Below are 20,513 nucleotides of genomic sequence, written 5' to 3'. Positions count from 1 at the left end.
GACGTCATTTCAGGAATGTTTTTTTTCCCCCTTCAAGGTAAGCACTTTGCACATGTCAAGTTACTAAGCGAATTTCCAGAACTTTATTTATCTGTTTTCTGTTACTTTGTTTAGTATTTGAGTTTACAGTTTTTCTTCAAGTTGTTTCTGTGTACAATGGGAACACATGGAGTCAAATACGTTTACTTGACTTAAAGAGACACCGCCGTTAACTAGCTTACCGTCTGCTAGCGAGCTAACCTGAAATAATCGGTGACGGGTTGATAAAAAAAAACGGTTAGCACGACCGTTTCAGTTAGTCGTTAGTTTTGCGAAACATTAGCAGAGTCGGCTTGTGTTGCTCAACGGCCAGCAGCAATGTCAGCTGACACGGACAACGGGGCTCGGCTCTTCCAGTTCAAAAACAAAGGGAAAGACGTGAATGTAAGTTCTGCCTATAACAGTATTATTACAAAGTTAACAGCTGAACGTTTTGCTGTCATGTTGGCTATGAACTTTTTTTTTCTCTATTTTTTTTTTTTTTAGGAATTGAGGCGCAGGAGGTCAGAATTCAACGTTGAGCTTCGGAAAGCGAAGAGAGACGTTCAAATATTGAAGAGGAGAAACGCGCAAAGCTCCGCGGACGATCCGACCTCCCCGCTGCACCTGAAAGCCCTCAACGCCCAGGTGAGACACTCTGCCGCCCGGTTCACCGGCCCCCCGCGCTCCGTGGCTGCTGGGATTCTCACCTTTACGCAAAAACTTGCAGTAAAGTGAGCACTAGTTTAATAATAATAATAATAATTTAAAAAGCATTTTTAATGGCTCATTTTTCTTGCTGATATACCAACAAAGAATTACTATATGCTTAGTTTTTTTGCTTGCTTTTTCTTGAATGCAGAATACTATTTAGTAATACTATTTAGTATTTAGACAACCTATTTTAAAAAGGCTGTCAAACTAACATGGAAACATTTGTTTGTTTTAATCATTTCTGATCTCTTTTTATGCTTTCTAAGTAAAAAGTTATGTTCATGTTTCGGCTCCCCAGTAAAGTGTAAGATGAAAAAACGAAACATACATTTATTGCTTAGTTGATTTAAATTCACACAAATTGGCAATCTCCAGTATCTAGCAAGTGAAGACCCAAAAATATCTTAAAAAACAAAAAAAATTGATTGAGAAATCTTTAAAAAATAAAATAAAATCTTCTGAAACGTGCGTCCTTGTAGATCGTTCTTCTGCTAAATATTCTGGTCCCAACAGGAAGTGAATTCATCATATTTGTGGTGACATTTAAGTTGTAGAACTTTAGAGAGGGTCAAAACGTGGTGCGTGTGGTGACGTTTGCACCTTTCATATCTTTCAGAAAGCAAAGCCAGATGTGACATAATGCATTCTGATGCAGCTTGATTCCTCTGAACAGAATGACGTTTGTTCACGAAAAGTTCAAAGTTGTCCAAAAAGTTATGCGTGTGCTCATTTTATCGTTTTTTTCTTTTGTTTAGTTTTTTTTCCTTTTTGCGCACAACACTGCCAATTGAAGCAAAAACATTCAGGCCTGCTTTCACTGTTCTGTAACAATCTACATACCAGCATCTCTGAACTCAGAGACCAGCGAATCCAAACAAGGATGTGACTTTTCTGCACAACTTGACCAAAGTTCATTTTTAATCTTGGCGCAAACTTTAGTATCAACATGCAATTGACAGCTGTTTGATCGTTGTTGTTCATTTCGCAGCGCAGCTTCCAAAGCTGTTTTTAAGAGAAGTCCAGTGCAGTTCCTCTCAAATCTGGCTACAGGGGAATGTTATTTTTAACTTCTCTTCCGTGGACGCTAATCCCTTTTGGTTTCTGTTTCCAAAGCCGACTCAGGATTGGTCTTTGGAGGACATAGTTGGAGGAGTAAGCAGTGTGAATGCAGAGCATCAACTTCTGGCTACACAGGCAGTCAGGTAAAATCATTTTTTCATGTTTTTTTTGGGTTTTTTTGTGCAAATACTAAAAACTTTCTAAAATAGTCTTTTTTTGTGTAAATATATCATAGGGATTGCTATGTTTGGAAACCAATCTAATACTTAACTTTTTTTTTTTTACATGTATTTGAGAAATTTAAAAAAATATTTTTTCACATTTATTGAATTTTTTCTTATTGTTATTTGTAGCTATTACATAGTTTTAACTGTAATGTCGATGAATTCAATTTAAAAACACTTTTTTGATCCTAAAGGAAAATTAAATAACATTTTCGCCTACAGAAATGCACAGAAAGACAAAAGTAAGCAACTCAAGAAATGTAAAATATGTGCAATAATACCTTATTACTATATAATGAGTTGTTTCACAAAGGTTTCAATTTAAATAACCAATAATGTTACGACATTGTTCCAAACAAAATAGGAAGACAATCAAATTGTGTTTCGATCCAGTGTTTTGTTATTGGTTGTGTTTTTTGTTTTGTTTTTTGTTTTTTTCATTCTTTGAGCAAAAAAATAATTACAAAGAAACAAAAACAGTTTGGATGATTTAGTCGAGTTAAAGCCTCTCCTCTTTGTTTCCACTCCCAGATTCTTTAGATACTCATTCCTTCCAGCTACTTTCTAACTTTCGCAAAACCAAAAAGAGCAGCGGGCGTTTTTTTCTTCTCCTCCTTTCTTTTTAGCTCCCAGCTACTTTTCTCTCACCGTCCCCCACTGCGTTTCAGAAAGCTCCTCTCCAAAGAAAAGCAGCCGCCTGTCGACAGCGTCATCAACGCGGGCCTCATCCCGCGACTCGTGGACTTCCTGGCTCAGTTCGACTTCCCCCACATCCAGTTCGAGGCGGCCTGGGCGCTGACCAACGTCGCCTCGGGGACGTCGGAGCAGACGGCCGCCGTGGTGGAGGCGGGGGCCATCCCGGCCTTCGTCAGGCTGGTTGCGTCACCTCACAAGCACCTCAGCGAGCAGGCCATCTGGGCCCTGGGCAACATCGCAGGTACGCCGCAGCGGAAAAGGCTGGAGCAAGGGGGCCGTTGAACTCATTTTCATCCGGGGCCACAACAGGATCATGAATGCTCTCAAACGGCTGGTTGCTCCAGAATGTGGTGATAAAACCCGTTAACAAAATAGCGGCCTCTGCATTCTATAGGTTCTTCTTAAATTTAAATAATATTGAAACATCTTGCAACAGCGATCAGTCCTGCTGGAATTTTGTAATTGTTTATTGGGATTTTTTTCTTTTTCTTTTTTTTTGCATCAAAATCGCAGAATTTTTGGGGGGCTAATACTGAAAAATTTGCAAGAAATTTTGAGCTATTGTTTCTTTAACAGTGAAACATACTGCCACCTGCAGGTGGGCAAACTCATTGATGTGAAACATCAGTAAATGAAACGTGTACATTTACAATTTACAATTACAAACAGACTTGTTTTCAAGCCTAATCTGTTAATGATTATAGATTTTAAGCTGACAGGTAATGAAAACATGACTTTTAAAATTAGAATATTACATCAGATGCTGCACAGGATTTTATTTAGTAGTATGACAGTAAAGGGGAACTGAACATCTGTATTTGTCATTTTCCTCTCACTTCAAGCTTATGCGCTATTTTTGTCATTCCGATGCATAAAGTACCAGTGAAAAACATTGAAGTTACAAATAAAAGTTCCAGACGCGTGCATACTTTTGCAAGACATTATGTATTGTTGTTTCACTTAAAGTGTGTTGCTGAAACCCTCAACACGCGTCAACCAACTCGCCGCTTTCTAATCTAGTTGTTTGTGCTCCGTAACGCTCCTGATTTAACGTGACCAACCGGATCTCCTTTGCTGAATTTAGGCGACGGACCCAACGGCAGAGACTTGGTCATCAAACACGGCGTCCTTCAGCCTCTCCTCGCCTTGGTGACGACCTCCGACCTGTCCGTGTTACCCGTAAGTCGCTCTCATGTGTCTTTGTTTGCATTCGGTTGCCGTTTTCTGGCAGATCAGCTAAACTGAACAAAATCGGGGCCAATTTATCGACCAGCTGTTGTAATTGTTCATGTCGCACTGCAAACACACAAAATCTTACCAAAGTATTTGTGGCCCAGTTTCTGTTGCAAATATATTAGTAGACTCAAAATAAGACAAAACTAACTTACAAGTAACTTTTCAGCAAGATATAGGAGCTCGTTTTAAGTCATTTCTTTAATATCGATAAAAACGTACTTGTTCCAATGGCAAATTATTTTGCTTATAATAATAAACTTATAAAACTTATAAACTTATAAAATGGGAAATTATTTGCTAAAGATGAAATAATCTGCCAATGAATTAAGTACTGTTTCACAAATATTAAGGAATTATTGAGTTAAAACAAACTCATGTTTCATGTAAGTCAGTTCTGTCTTATTTTAAGTGGACTAAGATATTTACACTAGAAACTCGACCAAATAGTGGCTAAGCTATTGTGTTTTTCCAGTGTACTTTGCCATTGTTTTACAGTTTGTCCTGTATGTGACATGAACGTATCATAATAACAAAAATAACTCCGCCGTTCTTAAACCCCTGCACCAGCCTGCCTACCTGCTCAACGTGGCCTGGACGCTCTCCAACCTGTGTCGACACAAGAACCCGGCCCCTCCCCTGGCGGCCGTGCAGCAGATGCTCCCCGCGCTGGTGAAGCTCCTCCACCACGACAACAGCGAGGTCCTGGCCGACACCTGCTGGGCCCTGTCCTATCTGACCAACGACTCCAACGAGAGGATAGAGGTGGTGGTGAAGGCCGGGCCCGTCCCTCGTCTTGTGCAGCTCCTCGCCTGCGGGGAGCTCTCCATTGTGGTGCGTGGCGTCGAGCTTGACTTCCGCTTACGGTTGTAGACGAGACCCGAATGAGATTAGCTTGTGGCGCAGAAGGTTCCGTAAGCTAACTGTACAAAGGAAAGTCCAGGATTTAAGGATCCAAAATGGTTCTCGCTCCAATGCAGGATCTGCGCATCTGTAAAAATTCTTAAATTTGTGCATCTAAAATTAGGGCCTTAACATGTCTTAAATTTGTTAGAAAAATACGTTATGGGGTCTTAAATTTTGTGGTAGCAGGACTATTTAATCCCGTATGTTCACTGTAGTTTATTTTTCTTGTTGGAATTTCCTGCCAGCCAAATGTTTGCAGATATCTTCTTTGCGTACTGTGACTCAAGGCGGTTGAGGCTACCGCTAACTAGCCTTGCTAACGAGCTTGTTTTTGTGTCCGTCGTTGGTAAAAAAAATTCATTTATCTGCAGTTTGCTGGACAATGTTTGTCTTCTCCACTGGTTCCAGTCTATTGGCAACCAGTGTACCATTGTATGTACTCATACAATGGTACACTGTGCAACAAAACCTGGCACTGTTGAGTGAAATTAGTATTTTGATTTGAACATCTCTGTCATGAAACAGGTTGTAAATTTAAGTCATAATGGTCTTAAAATGTCTTAAATCTGAAGACTTAAACGAAGTGGTTCCCGGTACACTCTAGAATTTCTTAAAGTTGAAACATTCTTACAATTTTAACTCTATTATCAAAAAGAACCGTCCATCCATTTCTTGACATGAACACGTCTAGGAACCCTGAAATAAAAAAGCATGTTTGGCTCCAAGACGTCCATTAATGTTCTTACAAATAGATTTGTCTCTCTGAAGACAGTAACTATATATCCAGTAGTGGTGACTTTTTTTGCCCTTTCACTCTCATGTCCTCTTTCTGAACACAAATGAGTCCTCAGAAGCTTCGACTTGTGGTCATTGGCCAAGTTTCAGTTCCTGAAATAATGGCCTCACTCTTACCCCCCTTCTCCCTCCTGCTAAGACTCCAGCTCTGAGAACCATCGGCAACATTGTGACGGGAACCGATGAGCAGACCCAGTGTGTGCTGAACGCAGGTGCCCTGACAATGTTCCCGGCCCTGCTGAGACACCACAAGCCCAGCGTCCAGAAGGAGGCGGCCTGGACCGTGTCCAACATCACCGCCGGCAAGAGCAGCCAGATCCAGGAGGTCATTAATGCCGGACTGATACCCATACTGGTGGAGGTCCTACAGCAGGTCAGGGCGCAGGAGTTTAGAGCAACATATCGTGTTGCGTTGATATTTTAATTGTGTTTTATTGTAAACTACAATGTGAAGAACACAGTCTCTTGTTGTAAATGTCCCAGCTCTTCTGGTTCCCTTTCATCCTGGAAATGTACTCTGAGAGAGACTATATTTCATGAGATTTGTTTGATTTTTCTCGATGAAAGAAAGTTTTTACCAGCAGTGGAGCGATTTACCGCCAAGATTTATTGGCGCCGATTTCCTTGACTTCAGTACACCGGTGATCTGTCGACGCTTGACATGTGAAGGTGATCTTTTCTACCTCAGAAAAGGTCTCAAAATCAACCACTGTCCTCTTCTGGTCTGCCGTGGGAGAGGTTTCTCGGACTGACCAGTCCACCAGGTCATGTCTGCACGTTTCCAGTCAACAATAGTCACCTGACTGTTGTCGACTCGGCAAAAAAAAATAAAATAAAAAAATGGTATCGGCCAAAATTGGAATCGGCAGGTCAGGCTTTTTAAAAATGCAATCGGTGCATCCCTTCGTTTTTCTCTCTTTTGTGTCCAGCATCTCATTTACATTTTTCTGCAAACGTTTTCAGGGAGATTACAAGACCCAGAATGAGGCTGTGTGGGCCGTCACCAATTACACCAGCGGCGGAACGGTGGACCAAGTGGCCTACCTGGTCCACTGCAACGTTCTGGAGCCTCTGCTCAACCTGCTGACCGTGAAGGACAGCAAGGCCATCCTGGTGATCCTGGAGGCCGTCTCCAACATTCTACAGGTGACGAGCCTCAGCCGTCTGAATATAAAGAACGCATTTATGAAGCAGGTTTATTCGTTTTAGTGAGAAGTTCTGGACTTTTGAACTTTTTTTTTTTTTTTTTGTGATTTGAACCGTTTCTGTCCAGATGGCCCAGAGCACCGGCGAGGTGGAGAAGCTCTGCCTGATGATTGAGGAGTTGGGCGGGCTGGACAAGATCGAGACTCTGCAGACTCACGACAACGAAGCCATCTACAAGTCGGCCCTGAAAATTATTGAAAAGTTCTTATCAGAAGAGGTAGTGCTATTCAGACTTTCTGTTAGGTTTGAAAATGTCTCTGCTTCTGTTTCTTTTCTTTTTTTCTTTGAATTACTTTATCAGTCCTGGCAAACCAGACAAACCAGTTCACACAGTTTTCAAACATTACTTCCTGTTAATTTACTTTTTTTTGTTTTGTTTTTTTTGCTTACAGGTACTGAAAACAGTTTTATTGACTACAAATTTAGTAATATGGGCTTCAGGGTTTCCCCCAGTAAACTTGCAAAGCCCAGTGGTTGGACTCCAGGGCAGTCAATCATCCAGCAGCCCGTTATATTTTAGAGTTAAAAAATATTTAAAGTTGACATGAAATTTGAAAATATCACTTGATAATCATGTGTTATTGAAAGATTATAAATACCCGAACTCTAAAGTCTTAAAAAAATGCAACCATTTTAAAAAGACTTCAATAAATAAGCAATGCCTGGCCTGGTGGGGGGACAGTAAAGCCTGGTGGCCCGCCAGGCTTATAATACACTGGGGGAAACCCTGGGTCTTATATAAAGGTTCCACAATACTAAAATCTATTTGTCCCCCCTTTTTTGTTCATTTAGTTTATTAATATCGTTTGGCTCTCGTTCTTTTTGTCTTTCAGAATGCAGACGAGCCTCCGGCTCCAGATGCTGCTCAGGACTCCTATGCCTTCAACATTCCTGAGGACAAAAACACTTTCCAGTTTTAACTTGTTCACTTTGATTTCTGACATTTAAATAAAAAAAGGGGGAGGCGGATCCTTAGCTTGACAATTTAGACTAATATCTTTTTGAAAAATATTTGTAAATAAATTTGTAAGTATTTTAATGGAATTTTTGTGTCTTGTTTATTGTTTCTCCTTGCAACCCTACGCAGAGAAGCAAGTATAAATGGATGGATTGTTTCTGACATGAACAGGTTGGAAAGGCATTTGTTTTGGTGAAAATAGTGTGCTCATCTCGCCACTAGGTGACGCTGTGCTCATTCCTAATGGTTACGGTCGCATTTTCAAACGGATTTGAAAAATGAACGTTTTTGGTGCATTTAATGGTTTATGAAAATGACTGAGCTGGTTAATTTGAAGAAAGCAGGAGCAGAACTACTTCCACAATACAATTAAATACATTTTTATACCATATTCAACTTTTTAAATATTCAACTTGGTGTTTGTCGAAAATTCAATGAGGGAAATGAATAAATATTAATTTAGATGAATTGCTCAGCTTCTTAGGTGTAGAAGTGGCTTCAGAATCTATTAACGGTAGTTCTGCATTAGAAATGCAATCTCGGACCAATTAATAGCTGCATTTTAGTCTTTATTATTAAATTGGCAGTTTAATCTTGGATGTTAAAATTATGACCGCACTTGACGATCAGAAGACTTCATAGTGTAAAATGTTTTTTAGTTTCAACAGCTGAGTTAACTTTTAGCAATTGTCTAGTCATGAACTGAAAGCTCAAGTAAATTCATCTGTCACATCATGTTGGAGAAACTTTCAAAATAAAGCAACGGCGTACAAAATGTCATAGGTCACTAAGTTAAGTTTTGCTTTGACTGTATGAATAACACACTGGGTTTAATTTTTATACGTATCTACATGTTTTTGAACGCCGTTGGCAGTTTCGTCTCAAGTAAAGTTTCGGTATCGAGATGCGGTTCCTGATCTGCAGTCGAGGTATTGCGCTTCTAAACTGTGTTTTACAGTAAGAGTGACTTTGGTGCAGTCAAAAACATTCTGTAGATTGGATAATCTATATTTTACTAATAATTCATTTTTCCTTTGCTTAACCAAGACAAAAAGCATAGGTTAAGATAGTACAAATTACGCATTTTCTGTATAAATATGTGCACTGTTTTCTCACTTTTAAATCAAATTAAACTTTTTCTCTTTTCTCAGGATCGCCAAAATTATGTATATTTCGTAAATGCCACAATATTAAAAGTTTACCTAGTTTTTATATGAGGATTATGACTCCTTTTAAAAAAATCTTGGGAAAAGCCCAGATGATGATGCCTTTTGTAAGTTTCACAACTTCTGCGTTAATTAGAGACACCCCTCAACTGAAAGAAGTTAGACAAAAATAGGACGGGATTCAGTATATTGTTGTCTGCATTGCCGTTTTTAATTTTTAGAATAGGAAACTGAGACCTACAAACCTACATTTACATACAAATCGATTGGTATTTCAGAATATTACTTTAATGCTATTTATGTTTATTTTTTATCACTGATTTTGCATTTAATAAATAGCAGACAGCAGACTCAATAAAGTCTTACTGACGTTTGGACATATTATTTCAGTACTGATAATCCTCAGTTGACTTGAATGCACCAATGGCCAGAAGCACCGTAATACATCGTGTAGAAATGCATCTGGTGTGGCGAACAAGTCTCTTTGGAGGGAGCCGCCTCGACTCTACACCGGATGTACGTCTGCTTGCCTGCAGCAGCGCAGTCTTTACAACTATTTCCCCCAACTTGAGTTCGAGCAGCTCGGGCAGTGTAGACGCCTGTCCGGATGGGGGACAAACCGCTCACCTAATCCGTGTCACTCCTCTTGACACGACCCGCAGTCGGGCATGTAGCTACGCGTATTTCCTCTACGTCTGTGTTTTTCTGTTAAAAAATGGGCTCCGGTGGAGAGTGTATTGGAAGGGATCTAATTGTGAGAGCATTACGTTGCATGCACAGTCAGCGTGATTTGCTATGGTGATACTACAAGAAGCTAACCCCGAGCTAGCCCAGGGATCGTTTTTGGGAGATACCTTTTATTGGACAAAGCTACATGCTAACGTGTGAATTAGACACTTTTTGTTAATCTTCATTAAAGTGGAATAGCAAAAGGGAATGTCGAACCAAGGAGTAAGGAGAAATGGCCCAGTAAAGCTGCGGTTGACAGGTAAGCAAAATTTAAACCCCCCTTCTTACGCCGCTTAGTTATGCTAGCACACTATTAGCCTGCATGCTAGCGGTTTTTACTAGGTCTGTTGGGTGTAATAACTCATGTATTATGGAAAATTATTGTATCAAACACATATATGATATTCTGAGTAGTTGGAGAGACTTAGTAACATCACATTTAAGCAAATAACACTTAAAAATGTACTGAAAGGTACATAAGTGCAGCTTATAAGTCTACCTTGTTAGCAAACCTTAGCTGACTTCACTGTTTATGTTTGGTTAGCTGCGCTGCTAAACGTTGCATCTATCTCTTTCCTTGAACTACCTGCAGTAGTTTGGGGGATAACAATACATACATTAATAACATATCTCAGTTTACTTTCAGTAACCTTGACCTTTCACAGGAGTTGCATTTAAACTAAGCACCGACCACTGTGCTGTATAATGCGGTTATGGATAACATTTCTAGGCATATTTTTTCAATTTGCAGAATATTGCAAAACACGGTACTTTATCAGTGTCTGCATTGAGGCTTAGCATATCTGAAAATAGCTTTCTTTTAAGACGTTTTTAAAATGTTGCAATGAAACGTCCTGGAAATGATCTTTTATTTTATTTAACCGATATATTATCTTGTTTTGGCATTGAATCATGGTCAAGACGAGGGACAAAATGTCCTACATACCCTGAATGGAAAGCCTTAAAAAATGCAATAATCGCATATAAAATACTGAAGACGTCAGTATAATTATATATCATAATCAATGAATAATTAAGAACCTACTTAAAAACAGTTAAACTTTGGCTAACTGTTTCATTTGAATCCAGTTGAATGTGTTCCCAAGATCTTTCCACACAAAAGGATCATATTTTTATAGATCCTCAAGACACGATCTAGGAACTTTTCTGAGGATTCAATGTTTGCTTCACTGGAACAACAACTAACAGAAGTTCTGGGTTTTCCAGTGTTACTTCTTGGTAAATTGAGTATTTTCATCAAAAACCGAGAAAAGATACCGGTCTTGAAATAAAGAGACATTCTGTTTAGACTGTTTTTGAAAGTGAATGTCACAGTAAGTTTATATTGCTGTAGGTTATTTCTGGTTTTCTGAATCTTGCTTAGGCTAGAAAACGTGCTGACATGCCAAAGTAGTAGATTTATGTTTATGTAAATGGTAAACACAATGACAGACAGGTTTTTCTTTTTTTTTAAGTCTTCACCTTCTGGTAAATTAACCATGGCTTTGTCATAGCAGAACTTGAATGACTAAGTTGTATAACAAAGTATTTGGAGCAAAAATGGCAACCTCAGATTCTCTAATCGTAATATACAATTTCTTCAGCCTCCGCGGTTCAAACTTAATTTCCAACAGCATTAAATCTTCATGCCTAAGTTCAGTGTAGTGCTTATGTTAAAAAGTTGCAATCAGCAGTAGTAGTAGTACCTTAAATTTTCCTGCATAAGTTTCTGAGCTTCATTTCTTTGCTGTAGCCGACTATACCAGTTCTAGTTTAACTCCCGTCGACTGAACTGTGGCTCATTGAGGACTAAGTGGTGTCGTGAAGAAGAATTGTTACTCTAACACATTCAGTTCTGCTCTGGCCCGGTCCAGTCTGGTCCGCCTGGGGTCTCTCTCTCTCTTCCTCTCCATATGGACGATAGTTTTAAATGTGCCGCAGTGGTCTTCGACGGAATGCCAAGAATGTGAAACCTCAGAGAGCCTTTCCTGATCAGAAACCCATTCAAAGTGCTTCCCGCATCATTTAGAATGATGACCCAATTTCCAGTGACTTGAGTTCTTCATTGGGCTTGTTGTTGGCGTCGCAGACGTTGCGTTTGGATTCAGTTGTGGCCAAATGCGATTTCAGATTGGAATGCAGTGTTGGTTCTAAATGCACAGTCGATGCGGTGGTCCTTTAATTGCAATGTGTTGTTCCTCCCCTTGCCCCCCCCATCCTCCTACGTCTGAAAGAATGGTTTGTCTGGACAAAAGAAAAGTAAAAGATTATGGTTTATGTTGCTTGGTAAGTATTCTTCCAGCTGTTTTAGGTTTTGGTCATTATGTTGAATAAACTTTGGGTTTTAGTGATGAACCTTTAAAAAGAATTGCTCAGATGTGTCTGTTGTGTAAGCTTGAGCCAATCAGTTCTCAGTGAAGTGGTGGCTTTCTATCCGATATAGACGAGAAGAAGTTAATAGACAATGAATGTCACACGAACTTTGGACCTTCAAAGGCATAATCTTTTAACAATTGTACAACAAACAACTTGAAGTGTTTCAGCGTCTTTGCAGTTTTCTGGAAGTTTGCTCCAGATTTGTGGTGCATAGAAGCTGAAAACCAGAAGTTCAGTCTTCTGGTTCAGGTAGAAAAATAAATGTAGAAAAGGCAAAGTAAGTACAAAACAATTCAGTTGCCTATTTTTTTTCTTTTTTTTAAAAAATAACATTTTATTGCTTAAAAATTCAATACGATTCAAAAATCATGTTTAGTCTCAAGTTTGAAGTATGACAAAAACGCACTTATAAATCAGATCCGTCTAACCTATTCCAAATGTTGCCAAATTAATCAAGGGGAAGCTTTAAAATGAAACAAAAAAAAGGTGTATGTACAATTAGCAGTACAACAGTCAATGTAAAATAGATGGTAAAGAAACTGAAACTGACAAAAACAATAGTTTGACTACTTTGGTCAAACATGCAAACATAAACTACAATAGACCTTCTGTCAAACGGCTCTGAAAGTGCAATTAGGACTTTTAAATATAATGTAAAATAAAAATAAAAAATCCTCGGAGCACAAAGCATAGAATTAGACTGAATAGACCTGCCCTTATGGATCGGGCACGTTGTCACTGATACCAAGTCTAGATTTTTATTTCCAATATCTGAAACGATAAATATTATCGAATCTCCACAGAAATCAAGACCTAGAGAGTAAGGATGTCTTTAAAAGGGCCTAAATTAATGATAATACCGTCATAATAATTCCTATTCTTTCCCCCAGACAATTAACATTTTTTATGCTCAGATTATATCAGTGATTTAAATAAAAAAAAAGCAAAATGAAGAACATCATCCCTGGTGTGACGTTAGTGGTGGACTTTAAAAATAAAAGAGAAATCCTTGGCTTAATGAGTGCTGTCTATTTTCTATTTAACTTCCCTTTGGGATCAATAAAGTACTTTAGAATTGAATGGAGTTGCATTATCCTTGCACTGCATCATGTTTTCCCTCCTCGTCTGCTGTGTAAGTCGGCTCGATTCACACAGAAACTCTGGGTTTCTACAAATGAGGAAGATTTCTTTCTTTTCTGTTTTGTTTTTTTTCTTTTTTAAAGTTGAAGTACGTGAGAAGAGGAATATTTAGATGAATTATGGTATCCATTTTGTCTGCTCGGCAACACAACGCTATGAGGATAGCGGTCCGTTCTCCCCACCAGACCCCTGTTGGCGTGATGCGAGTAGAGAGCGACTGACAGAGTCATCCCGCCGTTCTTCCTGCTCTCTGTGCGTGTTGCGCTCTCGCAGGCGAGGAAATCCACATTTTTCATCCACTGTCACGCCTTGTCATTGTGTGTCTTGTGTTTTCCTTCTGCTATTGCACGTGGACTTGCTGATTCATGAGTGTTTGTGCGTTGAAGGAGAAAAGGCAGGAAGTTGACGGCTGAGATGAAAGTCCTTGCTTTGTTTCGGGGCAGAGACGCATCAGAAACGACCACATCGACCGCTTGTGGAACTCAACGGTCTGCGTCAAGTTTTTCTCTTCTAAAAATGGACGGCAACGGCAGAGTGTTGCACTCAAATTCAAAGTAAATCTTACACGCAGTAGCCGAGATGTTTGCCATATTGGTTTACAAGCAACAAATTAACCTCCATCCAACTTTTTAAAAAATGTGTCAAAATTCACTGATTTTCAGCGGTTAAGGTCAAAACTTTGGTAAAGGAGTTCCAGAAGCTTCCAGGGCTCGTCCACCGGGATGGTTTCATAATATTTTGACTTTATTGTGATAATATGGCTCAGTTCTTGTATTATTCCAAGATTTTTTTTTCTTGTATTACCACTTTACTCTCAGAATGAGTTTATTCTCAGAACACTTTGACTTTCTTCTCACAGAGTCATGAGTTTATTATCATATGACCTTTTTCTTGCAAAGAGTATGACTTCAGCATTTTTTGTTTTTCTGACTCCATCGTATCAGGACACTAAAAGCTGCAGTAGTTTCCACGTGACCTTTACCCTCTTTAAAAATACTTCACCAGGTTAGACTTTGACTAGATTTGGTTCCTCTGACTCATCGGTGCACTATTAACGACTCATTCAGTGACCTATTATATATATTTCTTGAGCATGCATCGTTCTAGCAGAAAAGTCCGCTTTACCCCAGTAATTAAGCGAATAATGGCCACTGATTGACTTCGCTGACTCTTGAGCAAATTGCCTTTAAGACAGCGATGTGTTTATCAGCTTTATTGCTGTCTGGTCTGACCAGAATCCATTAAATGAAAGATCCCACATTGTCGACCCAGGGCACCTCGCCTTTCTCTTTTTTGAGCATTGAAAAGTGCGAGAGTCTGTGTTTTTGTGTTTACCTTCCTGATTTTTCTGTAATTTTTTCCCCCTGAGCTTTAAAGACAGGAGAGCAGGAGACGCAGGGGTCACTGTGTAATTCCTGCTCATATTGTCCGTCAATCCCACAGGTGATCCATTGACTCCTTATGATGGTTCTTAGATGGATATATGCATTTTTAATCTTGCTGTTCATTAAACAATGAGTCTGATCAGGGAAGCATTCAGTTGAAGCAGGATTTATTGAACTTTTTCCTATTTCTCTTCTCTTCAGTGCTGTGGACATGAGCTAAACTTGGGTTTTATGAAAGTATAACCGATTTCGTCTCATTTTCAGCTGATGTCTGAAAATGAGACATTAGCTGAATGTCTCATTTCGGTTGAGCCATCTGTGTATGTTCAGGAGTGCTATAAGTAATCTAATTAGCGCTATAGATTGGTCTGCATGCGCTGCCGGTTCCCAGAAACCAAATTCAGAGCTTTTATGTGTTCAGCCGTGCTCTCTTGATCTTGCCTGCAGCGTTTGGGGTCATTGTGTTGTGGTTAGATTTTTGTAGCGCACTACCAAGGTCTGTACCCAAACTTCCTCCAGCTCTGTTTAGTCTGCATCACTGCAGTATACTTGAATTGACCACACGTGCTCCGCAGGTTTCTTACACCCGTTTAGCGCTCGCATGGCTTTTGTATTGGTGTGGAAAACGTTTGCGTGCGCAGATATTCTTTATTTCACGTTTGTTCTTATCTGTGTTCTTCTATTGGTCAGTCTGGAAGTAACTTTAAAAAAATAACACAGACAGTAAGTCTCTTCAAATCTCAAAAGGCACCTCACTTCATCTGCTTCCATGGTAAACTACCAAAAAGTAAAAATATAAACATAACCCAACTTATTATTCTTTCTCATGACATTTACCACATTTTTCAAAAGTTATCTTTTTTTTTCTGTTCTTGAAAGGTACTTTCATACTTTTAAAACTATGGAGTTTTTAACCCTAACCCTAACCTACTTTTAAAAACTATGGAGTTCTTAAAAGTATGGAGGGAAAAAAAAGAGTTCACACGTATCCAGAGGTTTTTCTGCTCTGTGATCACAGATAACATTATTGTCTAATCTCATCTCGTCTGCTTCACGTTAAACAACATTTCACACAGTTATGTCTGGCAATCTTTGTAACAAACTTGGCTTTGCTTATGGTCTTCTGCAGTGAACTGATGCTTTGTTCTCCATATCCACTGAACCTCAGCAGCTTGTTTTACTCAGTTTTTCTTTGCTTGCTGCTTTGCTCTCCAGAGAATAGGTGGTCAGATTAGAATGTAACCCTAAAATCAAACTGCAACTACTGGCTCAGATACCACCGTCTAGTCACTGCCGTGATAACAGTTATGATGTGACAGACGTGCGATATTCATCTCTCTGTTACCCAAAGAGGAACTGGCAGAATTGTTGCAGAGTTGGACCGCACACAAACGAAATCGGTAGCGCTTCTTCTAGAGCGTAGAAAGAAACCATGCCTCACATTCGCTTGTGGATTTGGCGCCGTCATTGACGACATTTTGACAACTGATTTGCTTAATGAGGTGTAAAAGTCACATCCATTGCAGTGTTAAAGATGGGATAATCCATGTAAAATGGTCTTAAGGCTGAAAAATAAGCACTGAAAAATGAGTTTCTTCTTTTGGAGGAAGATTTACTAAACTTCAACTGTTTAACAAAATAGTTATTGAGTAGCGGTCCAAAGGTATCTACAACTCGCAAGACGGGACACGACATTTTCACACAAACTCATGTCTTTCTGATTTTTACATTTATTTTGTATCTCTAAGTGATCGGACAGTTCTCCCACTAACAAGGTCTGCAGTAAAACATTTCCCAGTTGCTAATGACTGAGATGTAGCAGAACGTACCCCTAGACATCCAGACGCTGGATGTTATAGCAGTTCTGTCAACGTCTGAACAACCTGGAGTTGCTTGCATATTGATCGAGTCTTGTCTGATGGTACTTTCATTGTTTATAGTTCCTAAATGCTTGCCAGACAAATGATTTAAGAGTAGTTGGGGCATCTGCTTTTACAGCTTCATCAAGCGGAGAGCCATGCTGACCGTATTTGGCTCGCGAGATCGCCCAGTGAGAAATATTGGGATGTTATATCGTTGTTGCAGCCTTACTGGCCAACGGTGAATTTCCAAATGGAAGTAAAATCAATCCATTACATTTTAGCTCATTGGAGCACTTCAATCAGCTGGCAGTAAGTCATCTGTCTTGTACAACTCTGCTTCAAATAAAAAGCAAATTGGCCATTTTCAAATCAATCTTGCCTTTACAGACAGTGGGTTTAAAAAAACTAGAGCGATCTATTCAATTCAATGCCGTTGAAAATTTGGACGTACTTAACTTTCATTCACCTGCGGCGAAACATTATGTGCAGAATGTTGGTATAAATCTCAGAGACGAATCAAATAGAAATCCGCACTTGTTAAAGAAAATAGATGAGCTCCAGCTTTGGGGTCAGCGGTGGCTCGCAGTTAGACACACTGTTCTCACAGTGCTTATAAAACGTGTCCTGTTTGTCACACAGATGTTTTAACGCTGAAGGCAGGGCTCCTATAGTCTATTTTTTATTATTTTAATCTGGATATTTTTGGGCTGGCCACAAACTTTTTATTAGTCAACTCTGTCAACAAAACAAGGCAACATTTTTTACGGCTCGTTGACATTGATGGCGCATGACACGTCGTGGCCGCCGGCGCTGCCTACTGTGTGTCTTTTTGGAAGCTCACAGCTGTGTGCAATAATTTCCGTGTTTGTTTTATTTCTCTCTCTCTTATGCAGCAGTGAATCGAACTCGTACTAAATGTTATGATGAATTACATCATAATTTCATGTAATTTACATTTCCCCAGTGTGAGGAATCACCTTCTTCCTTGTTCTCGGCTAAAATCTTTTTCATTAAATCGAGTCTTCATTTTTATCGTGGCACGCCCGATAGCGACAGAAAAACCTGTTAATCTCTCCTTCGTCTGTCACACTTTCACCAATTTGTCACTAATCTCGCTCTCTGAATTGATCCAACATAAACCCGCTGCCGCTGCGTCTCGGATTCGACTTCTTTTCCAGCTACTTGTGAACTCTGTGGCATCATTGTACTTCTGAACAGAGACGTGGAAAGACTGAACACCTTGGACTTGCATAACAGCCTCAGACTCCAGAGGGGGGGCGGCTTTAAATATGCAGAATACATTAAACTTTCCAAGTGCTTCAGGAGGATTTTCCGGCACATCATGAATGGAGCGTGGTATTTCCAAGAGTCTTCACAAATTTTTATTTGGAGCATGTGAAAAAACGCGCCACTGTTTCAAGTTTCATACTTTTGTGATATTTTTCTAGGTTTTTCTTTTCTGATGACAATGAGATGATCACTTGGATTTGACCCAAAGTATTTAGTTTCTTGTATGGCTTTCTGGAATATTACAGCTAACTGACTGATGGTCTGTTTACTGTCTTAACACATCAGCTGTAAAAAATTAATCAACATATCCCAACTTTATAATGACAACATCCTTTTATTAGCTCAAAGATTTATAGAGACCTGGCGTGAAATATAGGTGAGGAAAAAAGCAGACTAATTATTATATTTTTTATGATTCATAGGGCTGAAACAGTCATGATAAGTTGGATTTATCATGATTGATCTATTATTGAAAAAAGTCGTCGACTACTTTAGTTATTGATTAATTGTTAACCTTTATTTGATAGTTAATTAATAGGAAAGTTGGTAACGAGAGAGGGGGAAGGACATGCGGCAAAGGTCGCCAGGCCGGAAATCGAACCATCGACAGCAGCGTCAACACCTCCATCATGGGTAGTGCTTAACCCCTGCGCCACCACAGCCCCCCCCTTAAAATGTTTTCTTATTAATGTCTTTCTGATGTATTAAATGGAAAGTCTGTTAAATGTGCCAGTTTTCTGAAAATTCGATTAATCGATTAATCATCAGAATAATCCATTGCTATAATAATTATTATTTGCAGCCCTATTGATTTGAAACTTAAAAGTCTTTAAAAAAAATGTGTAGGCACTTAATGTCACTTGAAAATGTGCAACTATTCCCCATTTTTGTTTAATCAGAAGCAAATTCCGGTTTTTGCCATTTAAGTGGAATGAAGCTACTTCACACTTAGTTTTGAAACTGTCATTTGTTTTATTTTCATTTAAGCACTGCGGTGGCACAGGGGGCCGTTGAATCGTTCCTCTGGATGCAGATTTTTCTTCTCTCTTGAGTTGTTTCGCTCTGTTTTTCTTTTTTTTTCTTCTTCATCTAACAGGATGTCCCTCATCTCTCTGTCATTTCTCTCTCTTCCTTCCTCTCACCCCCCGGATCTGGTCCAGACAGCTGTCAGACGACTCTGCCGGTGCGGCTCCAGTGTGACGATCTTTTTTTCTTTTCTTTTTTTTTCTTCTCTCTCTCTCTCTCTCTCTTTTTTCAATCTTTATCTGTTTTCAACTGGTGATATGTGCGTCGCACACGTTTCCTGTAGCGATCCTTCACCGCCGCTCTTCCAGTTTGTTTACCTTCGTGTCGTCTCTCTGAGAGGATTTCAGGAAAGTGATAAATCCCCCCTTTTAAGTAGTAAAACCGCTGCACACATCCATGGAAGTTGTAAGATGTGTTGTTTAGCTCTTCTATTTTCATTTGCGTGGATGTATTTAAAAGCCAACGAGCCGGCCCTGCTTTGCTAAGTGAACAAAAGGTGCTTGTGTGTGTTGTCATTGTGACTGGAGTAAGACAGAAGATTAGACGTTATGGATTCAACTTTCCTCCCCCTCACTGTCTTCTGCTACTGTTTCTGAGGTCAGACTGCCCACCTTCGTGTGTGTGTGTGTGTGTGTCTGGTAGACCACTCAGCATGTTCACTTTATGAAGGCACATATGCACACACTCGCATTTACTGCTTCTCTTATTGCATCCTCCTCACGATCTGTGATTTCAGTTAAGCTGGAAAAATAGAGAAGGTGCAGTCACTTTTTTTTTTTCCTCCTTCGCTTTGGACATGGTTAACTTATTCGACAGTGTGGTCACTAAATACGATGATCGTAAAGGAAAGAAGTGGTCCCTTCCGGCTGACGCTACTTTTTGCATCCATTAAAGAACGTCAAAAGTTAAACATGACTTTTTACCATGTGAGGAACCAAAAACAGCTCTGATTGGACACAGTCGATCAGTACATCTCTTTGGTACTTGGCTACTAACGAAGCTATTTTTCATTACAACTGAGCAGCATCCCAAACATTTTAATTTGTCGATTTTTTTTTTTTTTTTGTGTCTGCTTTCAAGTTAAGCAAACAGTTTGACAGCAACGCTGTTATCTGTAGTGGGGTCTGCAACAACCACAGCTCCATGTCTGACCCAGCAGAAAATCCCTGAAGGTCTCCAGAATTTGGTCTGATTTCTGTTTTTGTCTGTGTTTCTGTCCCCCCCAAAATATGCCTAGCAACAACTTTTAACAGCTTCATGTTAAAGCCACCAGACCAGGTCCACAAAACATGGGAACCTGCCTTTTTTTTCTCCTTTTAACCAAGAATTGAGCATTATGATTCATCAGACTAAGTCACTTTTTCCATTGCTACGGGGTCTGGTTTTTATCCTCATGTGTCCCATGGTAGGTGCCTTTTGTTGCCTCGTGAGGGTCAGCCTGGGTACGTTGGTAATCTGTGGCTCTGCTCTCTCAGAAGCAGCAGAGCTTATGTTCACACCTTTTGGTTAGAGGTAGCATTAATCTACAGTGCTTGCCAAAAGTATGCATTCTTGTATGGCGTGTATTGTGAAGCGGATGGGAAATGATAGATGATTTTCACATTTCCCCCCCCTCCATAAGCCTAAAAAGTGTAGTTCTCATTTGAATTTAAACCCACAAGGCAATGCTTTGTAGGGCCTCCACTGCAGTTTTTTTGGGCGTATCTCCGGAGGTCGCAGGTCAAGGGGCG

At 39.7% G+C, this 20,513-nt stretch overlaps 2 protein-coding genes across 4 annotated transcripts in view; both read left to right on the top strand.

The window, feature by feature from the left end:
- Nucleotides 1-13: 13 nt before the first annotated feature.
- LOC122829375 (importin subunit alpha-1-like) lies at nucleotides 14-7,895 on the top strand. The gene is made up of 10 exons (XM_044113867.1): nucleotides 14-423; nucleotides 526-666; nucleotides 1,846-1,934; nucleotides 2,684-2,952; nucleotides 3,796-3,890; nucleotides 4,515-4,778; nucleotides 5,785-6,018; nucleotides 6,609-6,791; nucleotides 6,919-7,068; nucleotides 7,685-7,895. The coding sequence occupies exons 1-10, from the start codon at nucleotides 358-360 to the stop codon at nucleotides 7,769-7,771; spliced, it is 1,578 nt and encodes a 525-aa protein (XP_043969802.1). The 5' UTR covers nucleotides 14-357; the 3' UTR covers nucleotides 7,772-7,895.
- A 1,581-nt stretch (nucleotides 7,896-9,476) lies between these two features.
- Nucleotides 9,477-20,513, top strand: part of LOC122829374 (E3 ubiquitin-protein ligase SMURF2-like) — a 57,431-nt gene continuing 46,394 nt past the window's right edge. For all 3 annotated transcript variants that reach the window (XR_006370353.1, XM_044113866.1, XM_044113864.1), the window contains exon 1: nucleotides 9,477-9,963. Coding sequence is in view for 2 of the 3 variants with exons in the window: in XM_044113866.1 (XP_043969801.1) it covers nucleotides 9,912-9,963 (52 nt within the window). In the remaining variant the exon portion in view is untranslated. The remainder of the gene's footprint in view (nucleotides 9,964-20,513) is intronic.

Source organism: Gambusia affinis, linkage group LG04, assembly GCF_019740435.1.
Source record: "Gambusia affinis linkage group LG04, SWU_Gaff_1.0, whole genome shotgun sequence".
Taxonomy (NCBI): domain Eukaryota; kingdom Metazoa; phylum Chordata; class Actinopteri; order Cyprinodontiformes; family Poeciliidae; genus Gambusia; species Gambusia affinis.
This window is presented reverse-complemented; position numbering and strand designations above follow the sequence as displayed.

What these genes read in the sequence shown, in the direction of transcription:
- LOC122829375 (XM_044113867.1), top strand. Translation starts at nt 358, where the DNA reads ATGTCAGCTGACACGGACAACGGGGCTCGGCTCTTCCAGTTCAAAAAC. An exon ending in TGGTGGAGGTCCTACAGCAG is followed by an intron (nt 6,019 to 6,608) that starts GTCAGGGCGCAG and finishes AAACGTTTTCAG; the next exon opens with GGAGATTACAAGACCCAGAA. An exon ending in AAAAGTTCTTATCAGAAGAG is followed by an intron (nt 7,069 to 7,684) that starts GTAGTGCTATTC and finishes TTTGTCTTTCAG; the next exon opens with AATGCAGACGAGCCTCCGGC.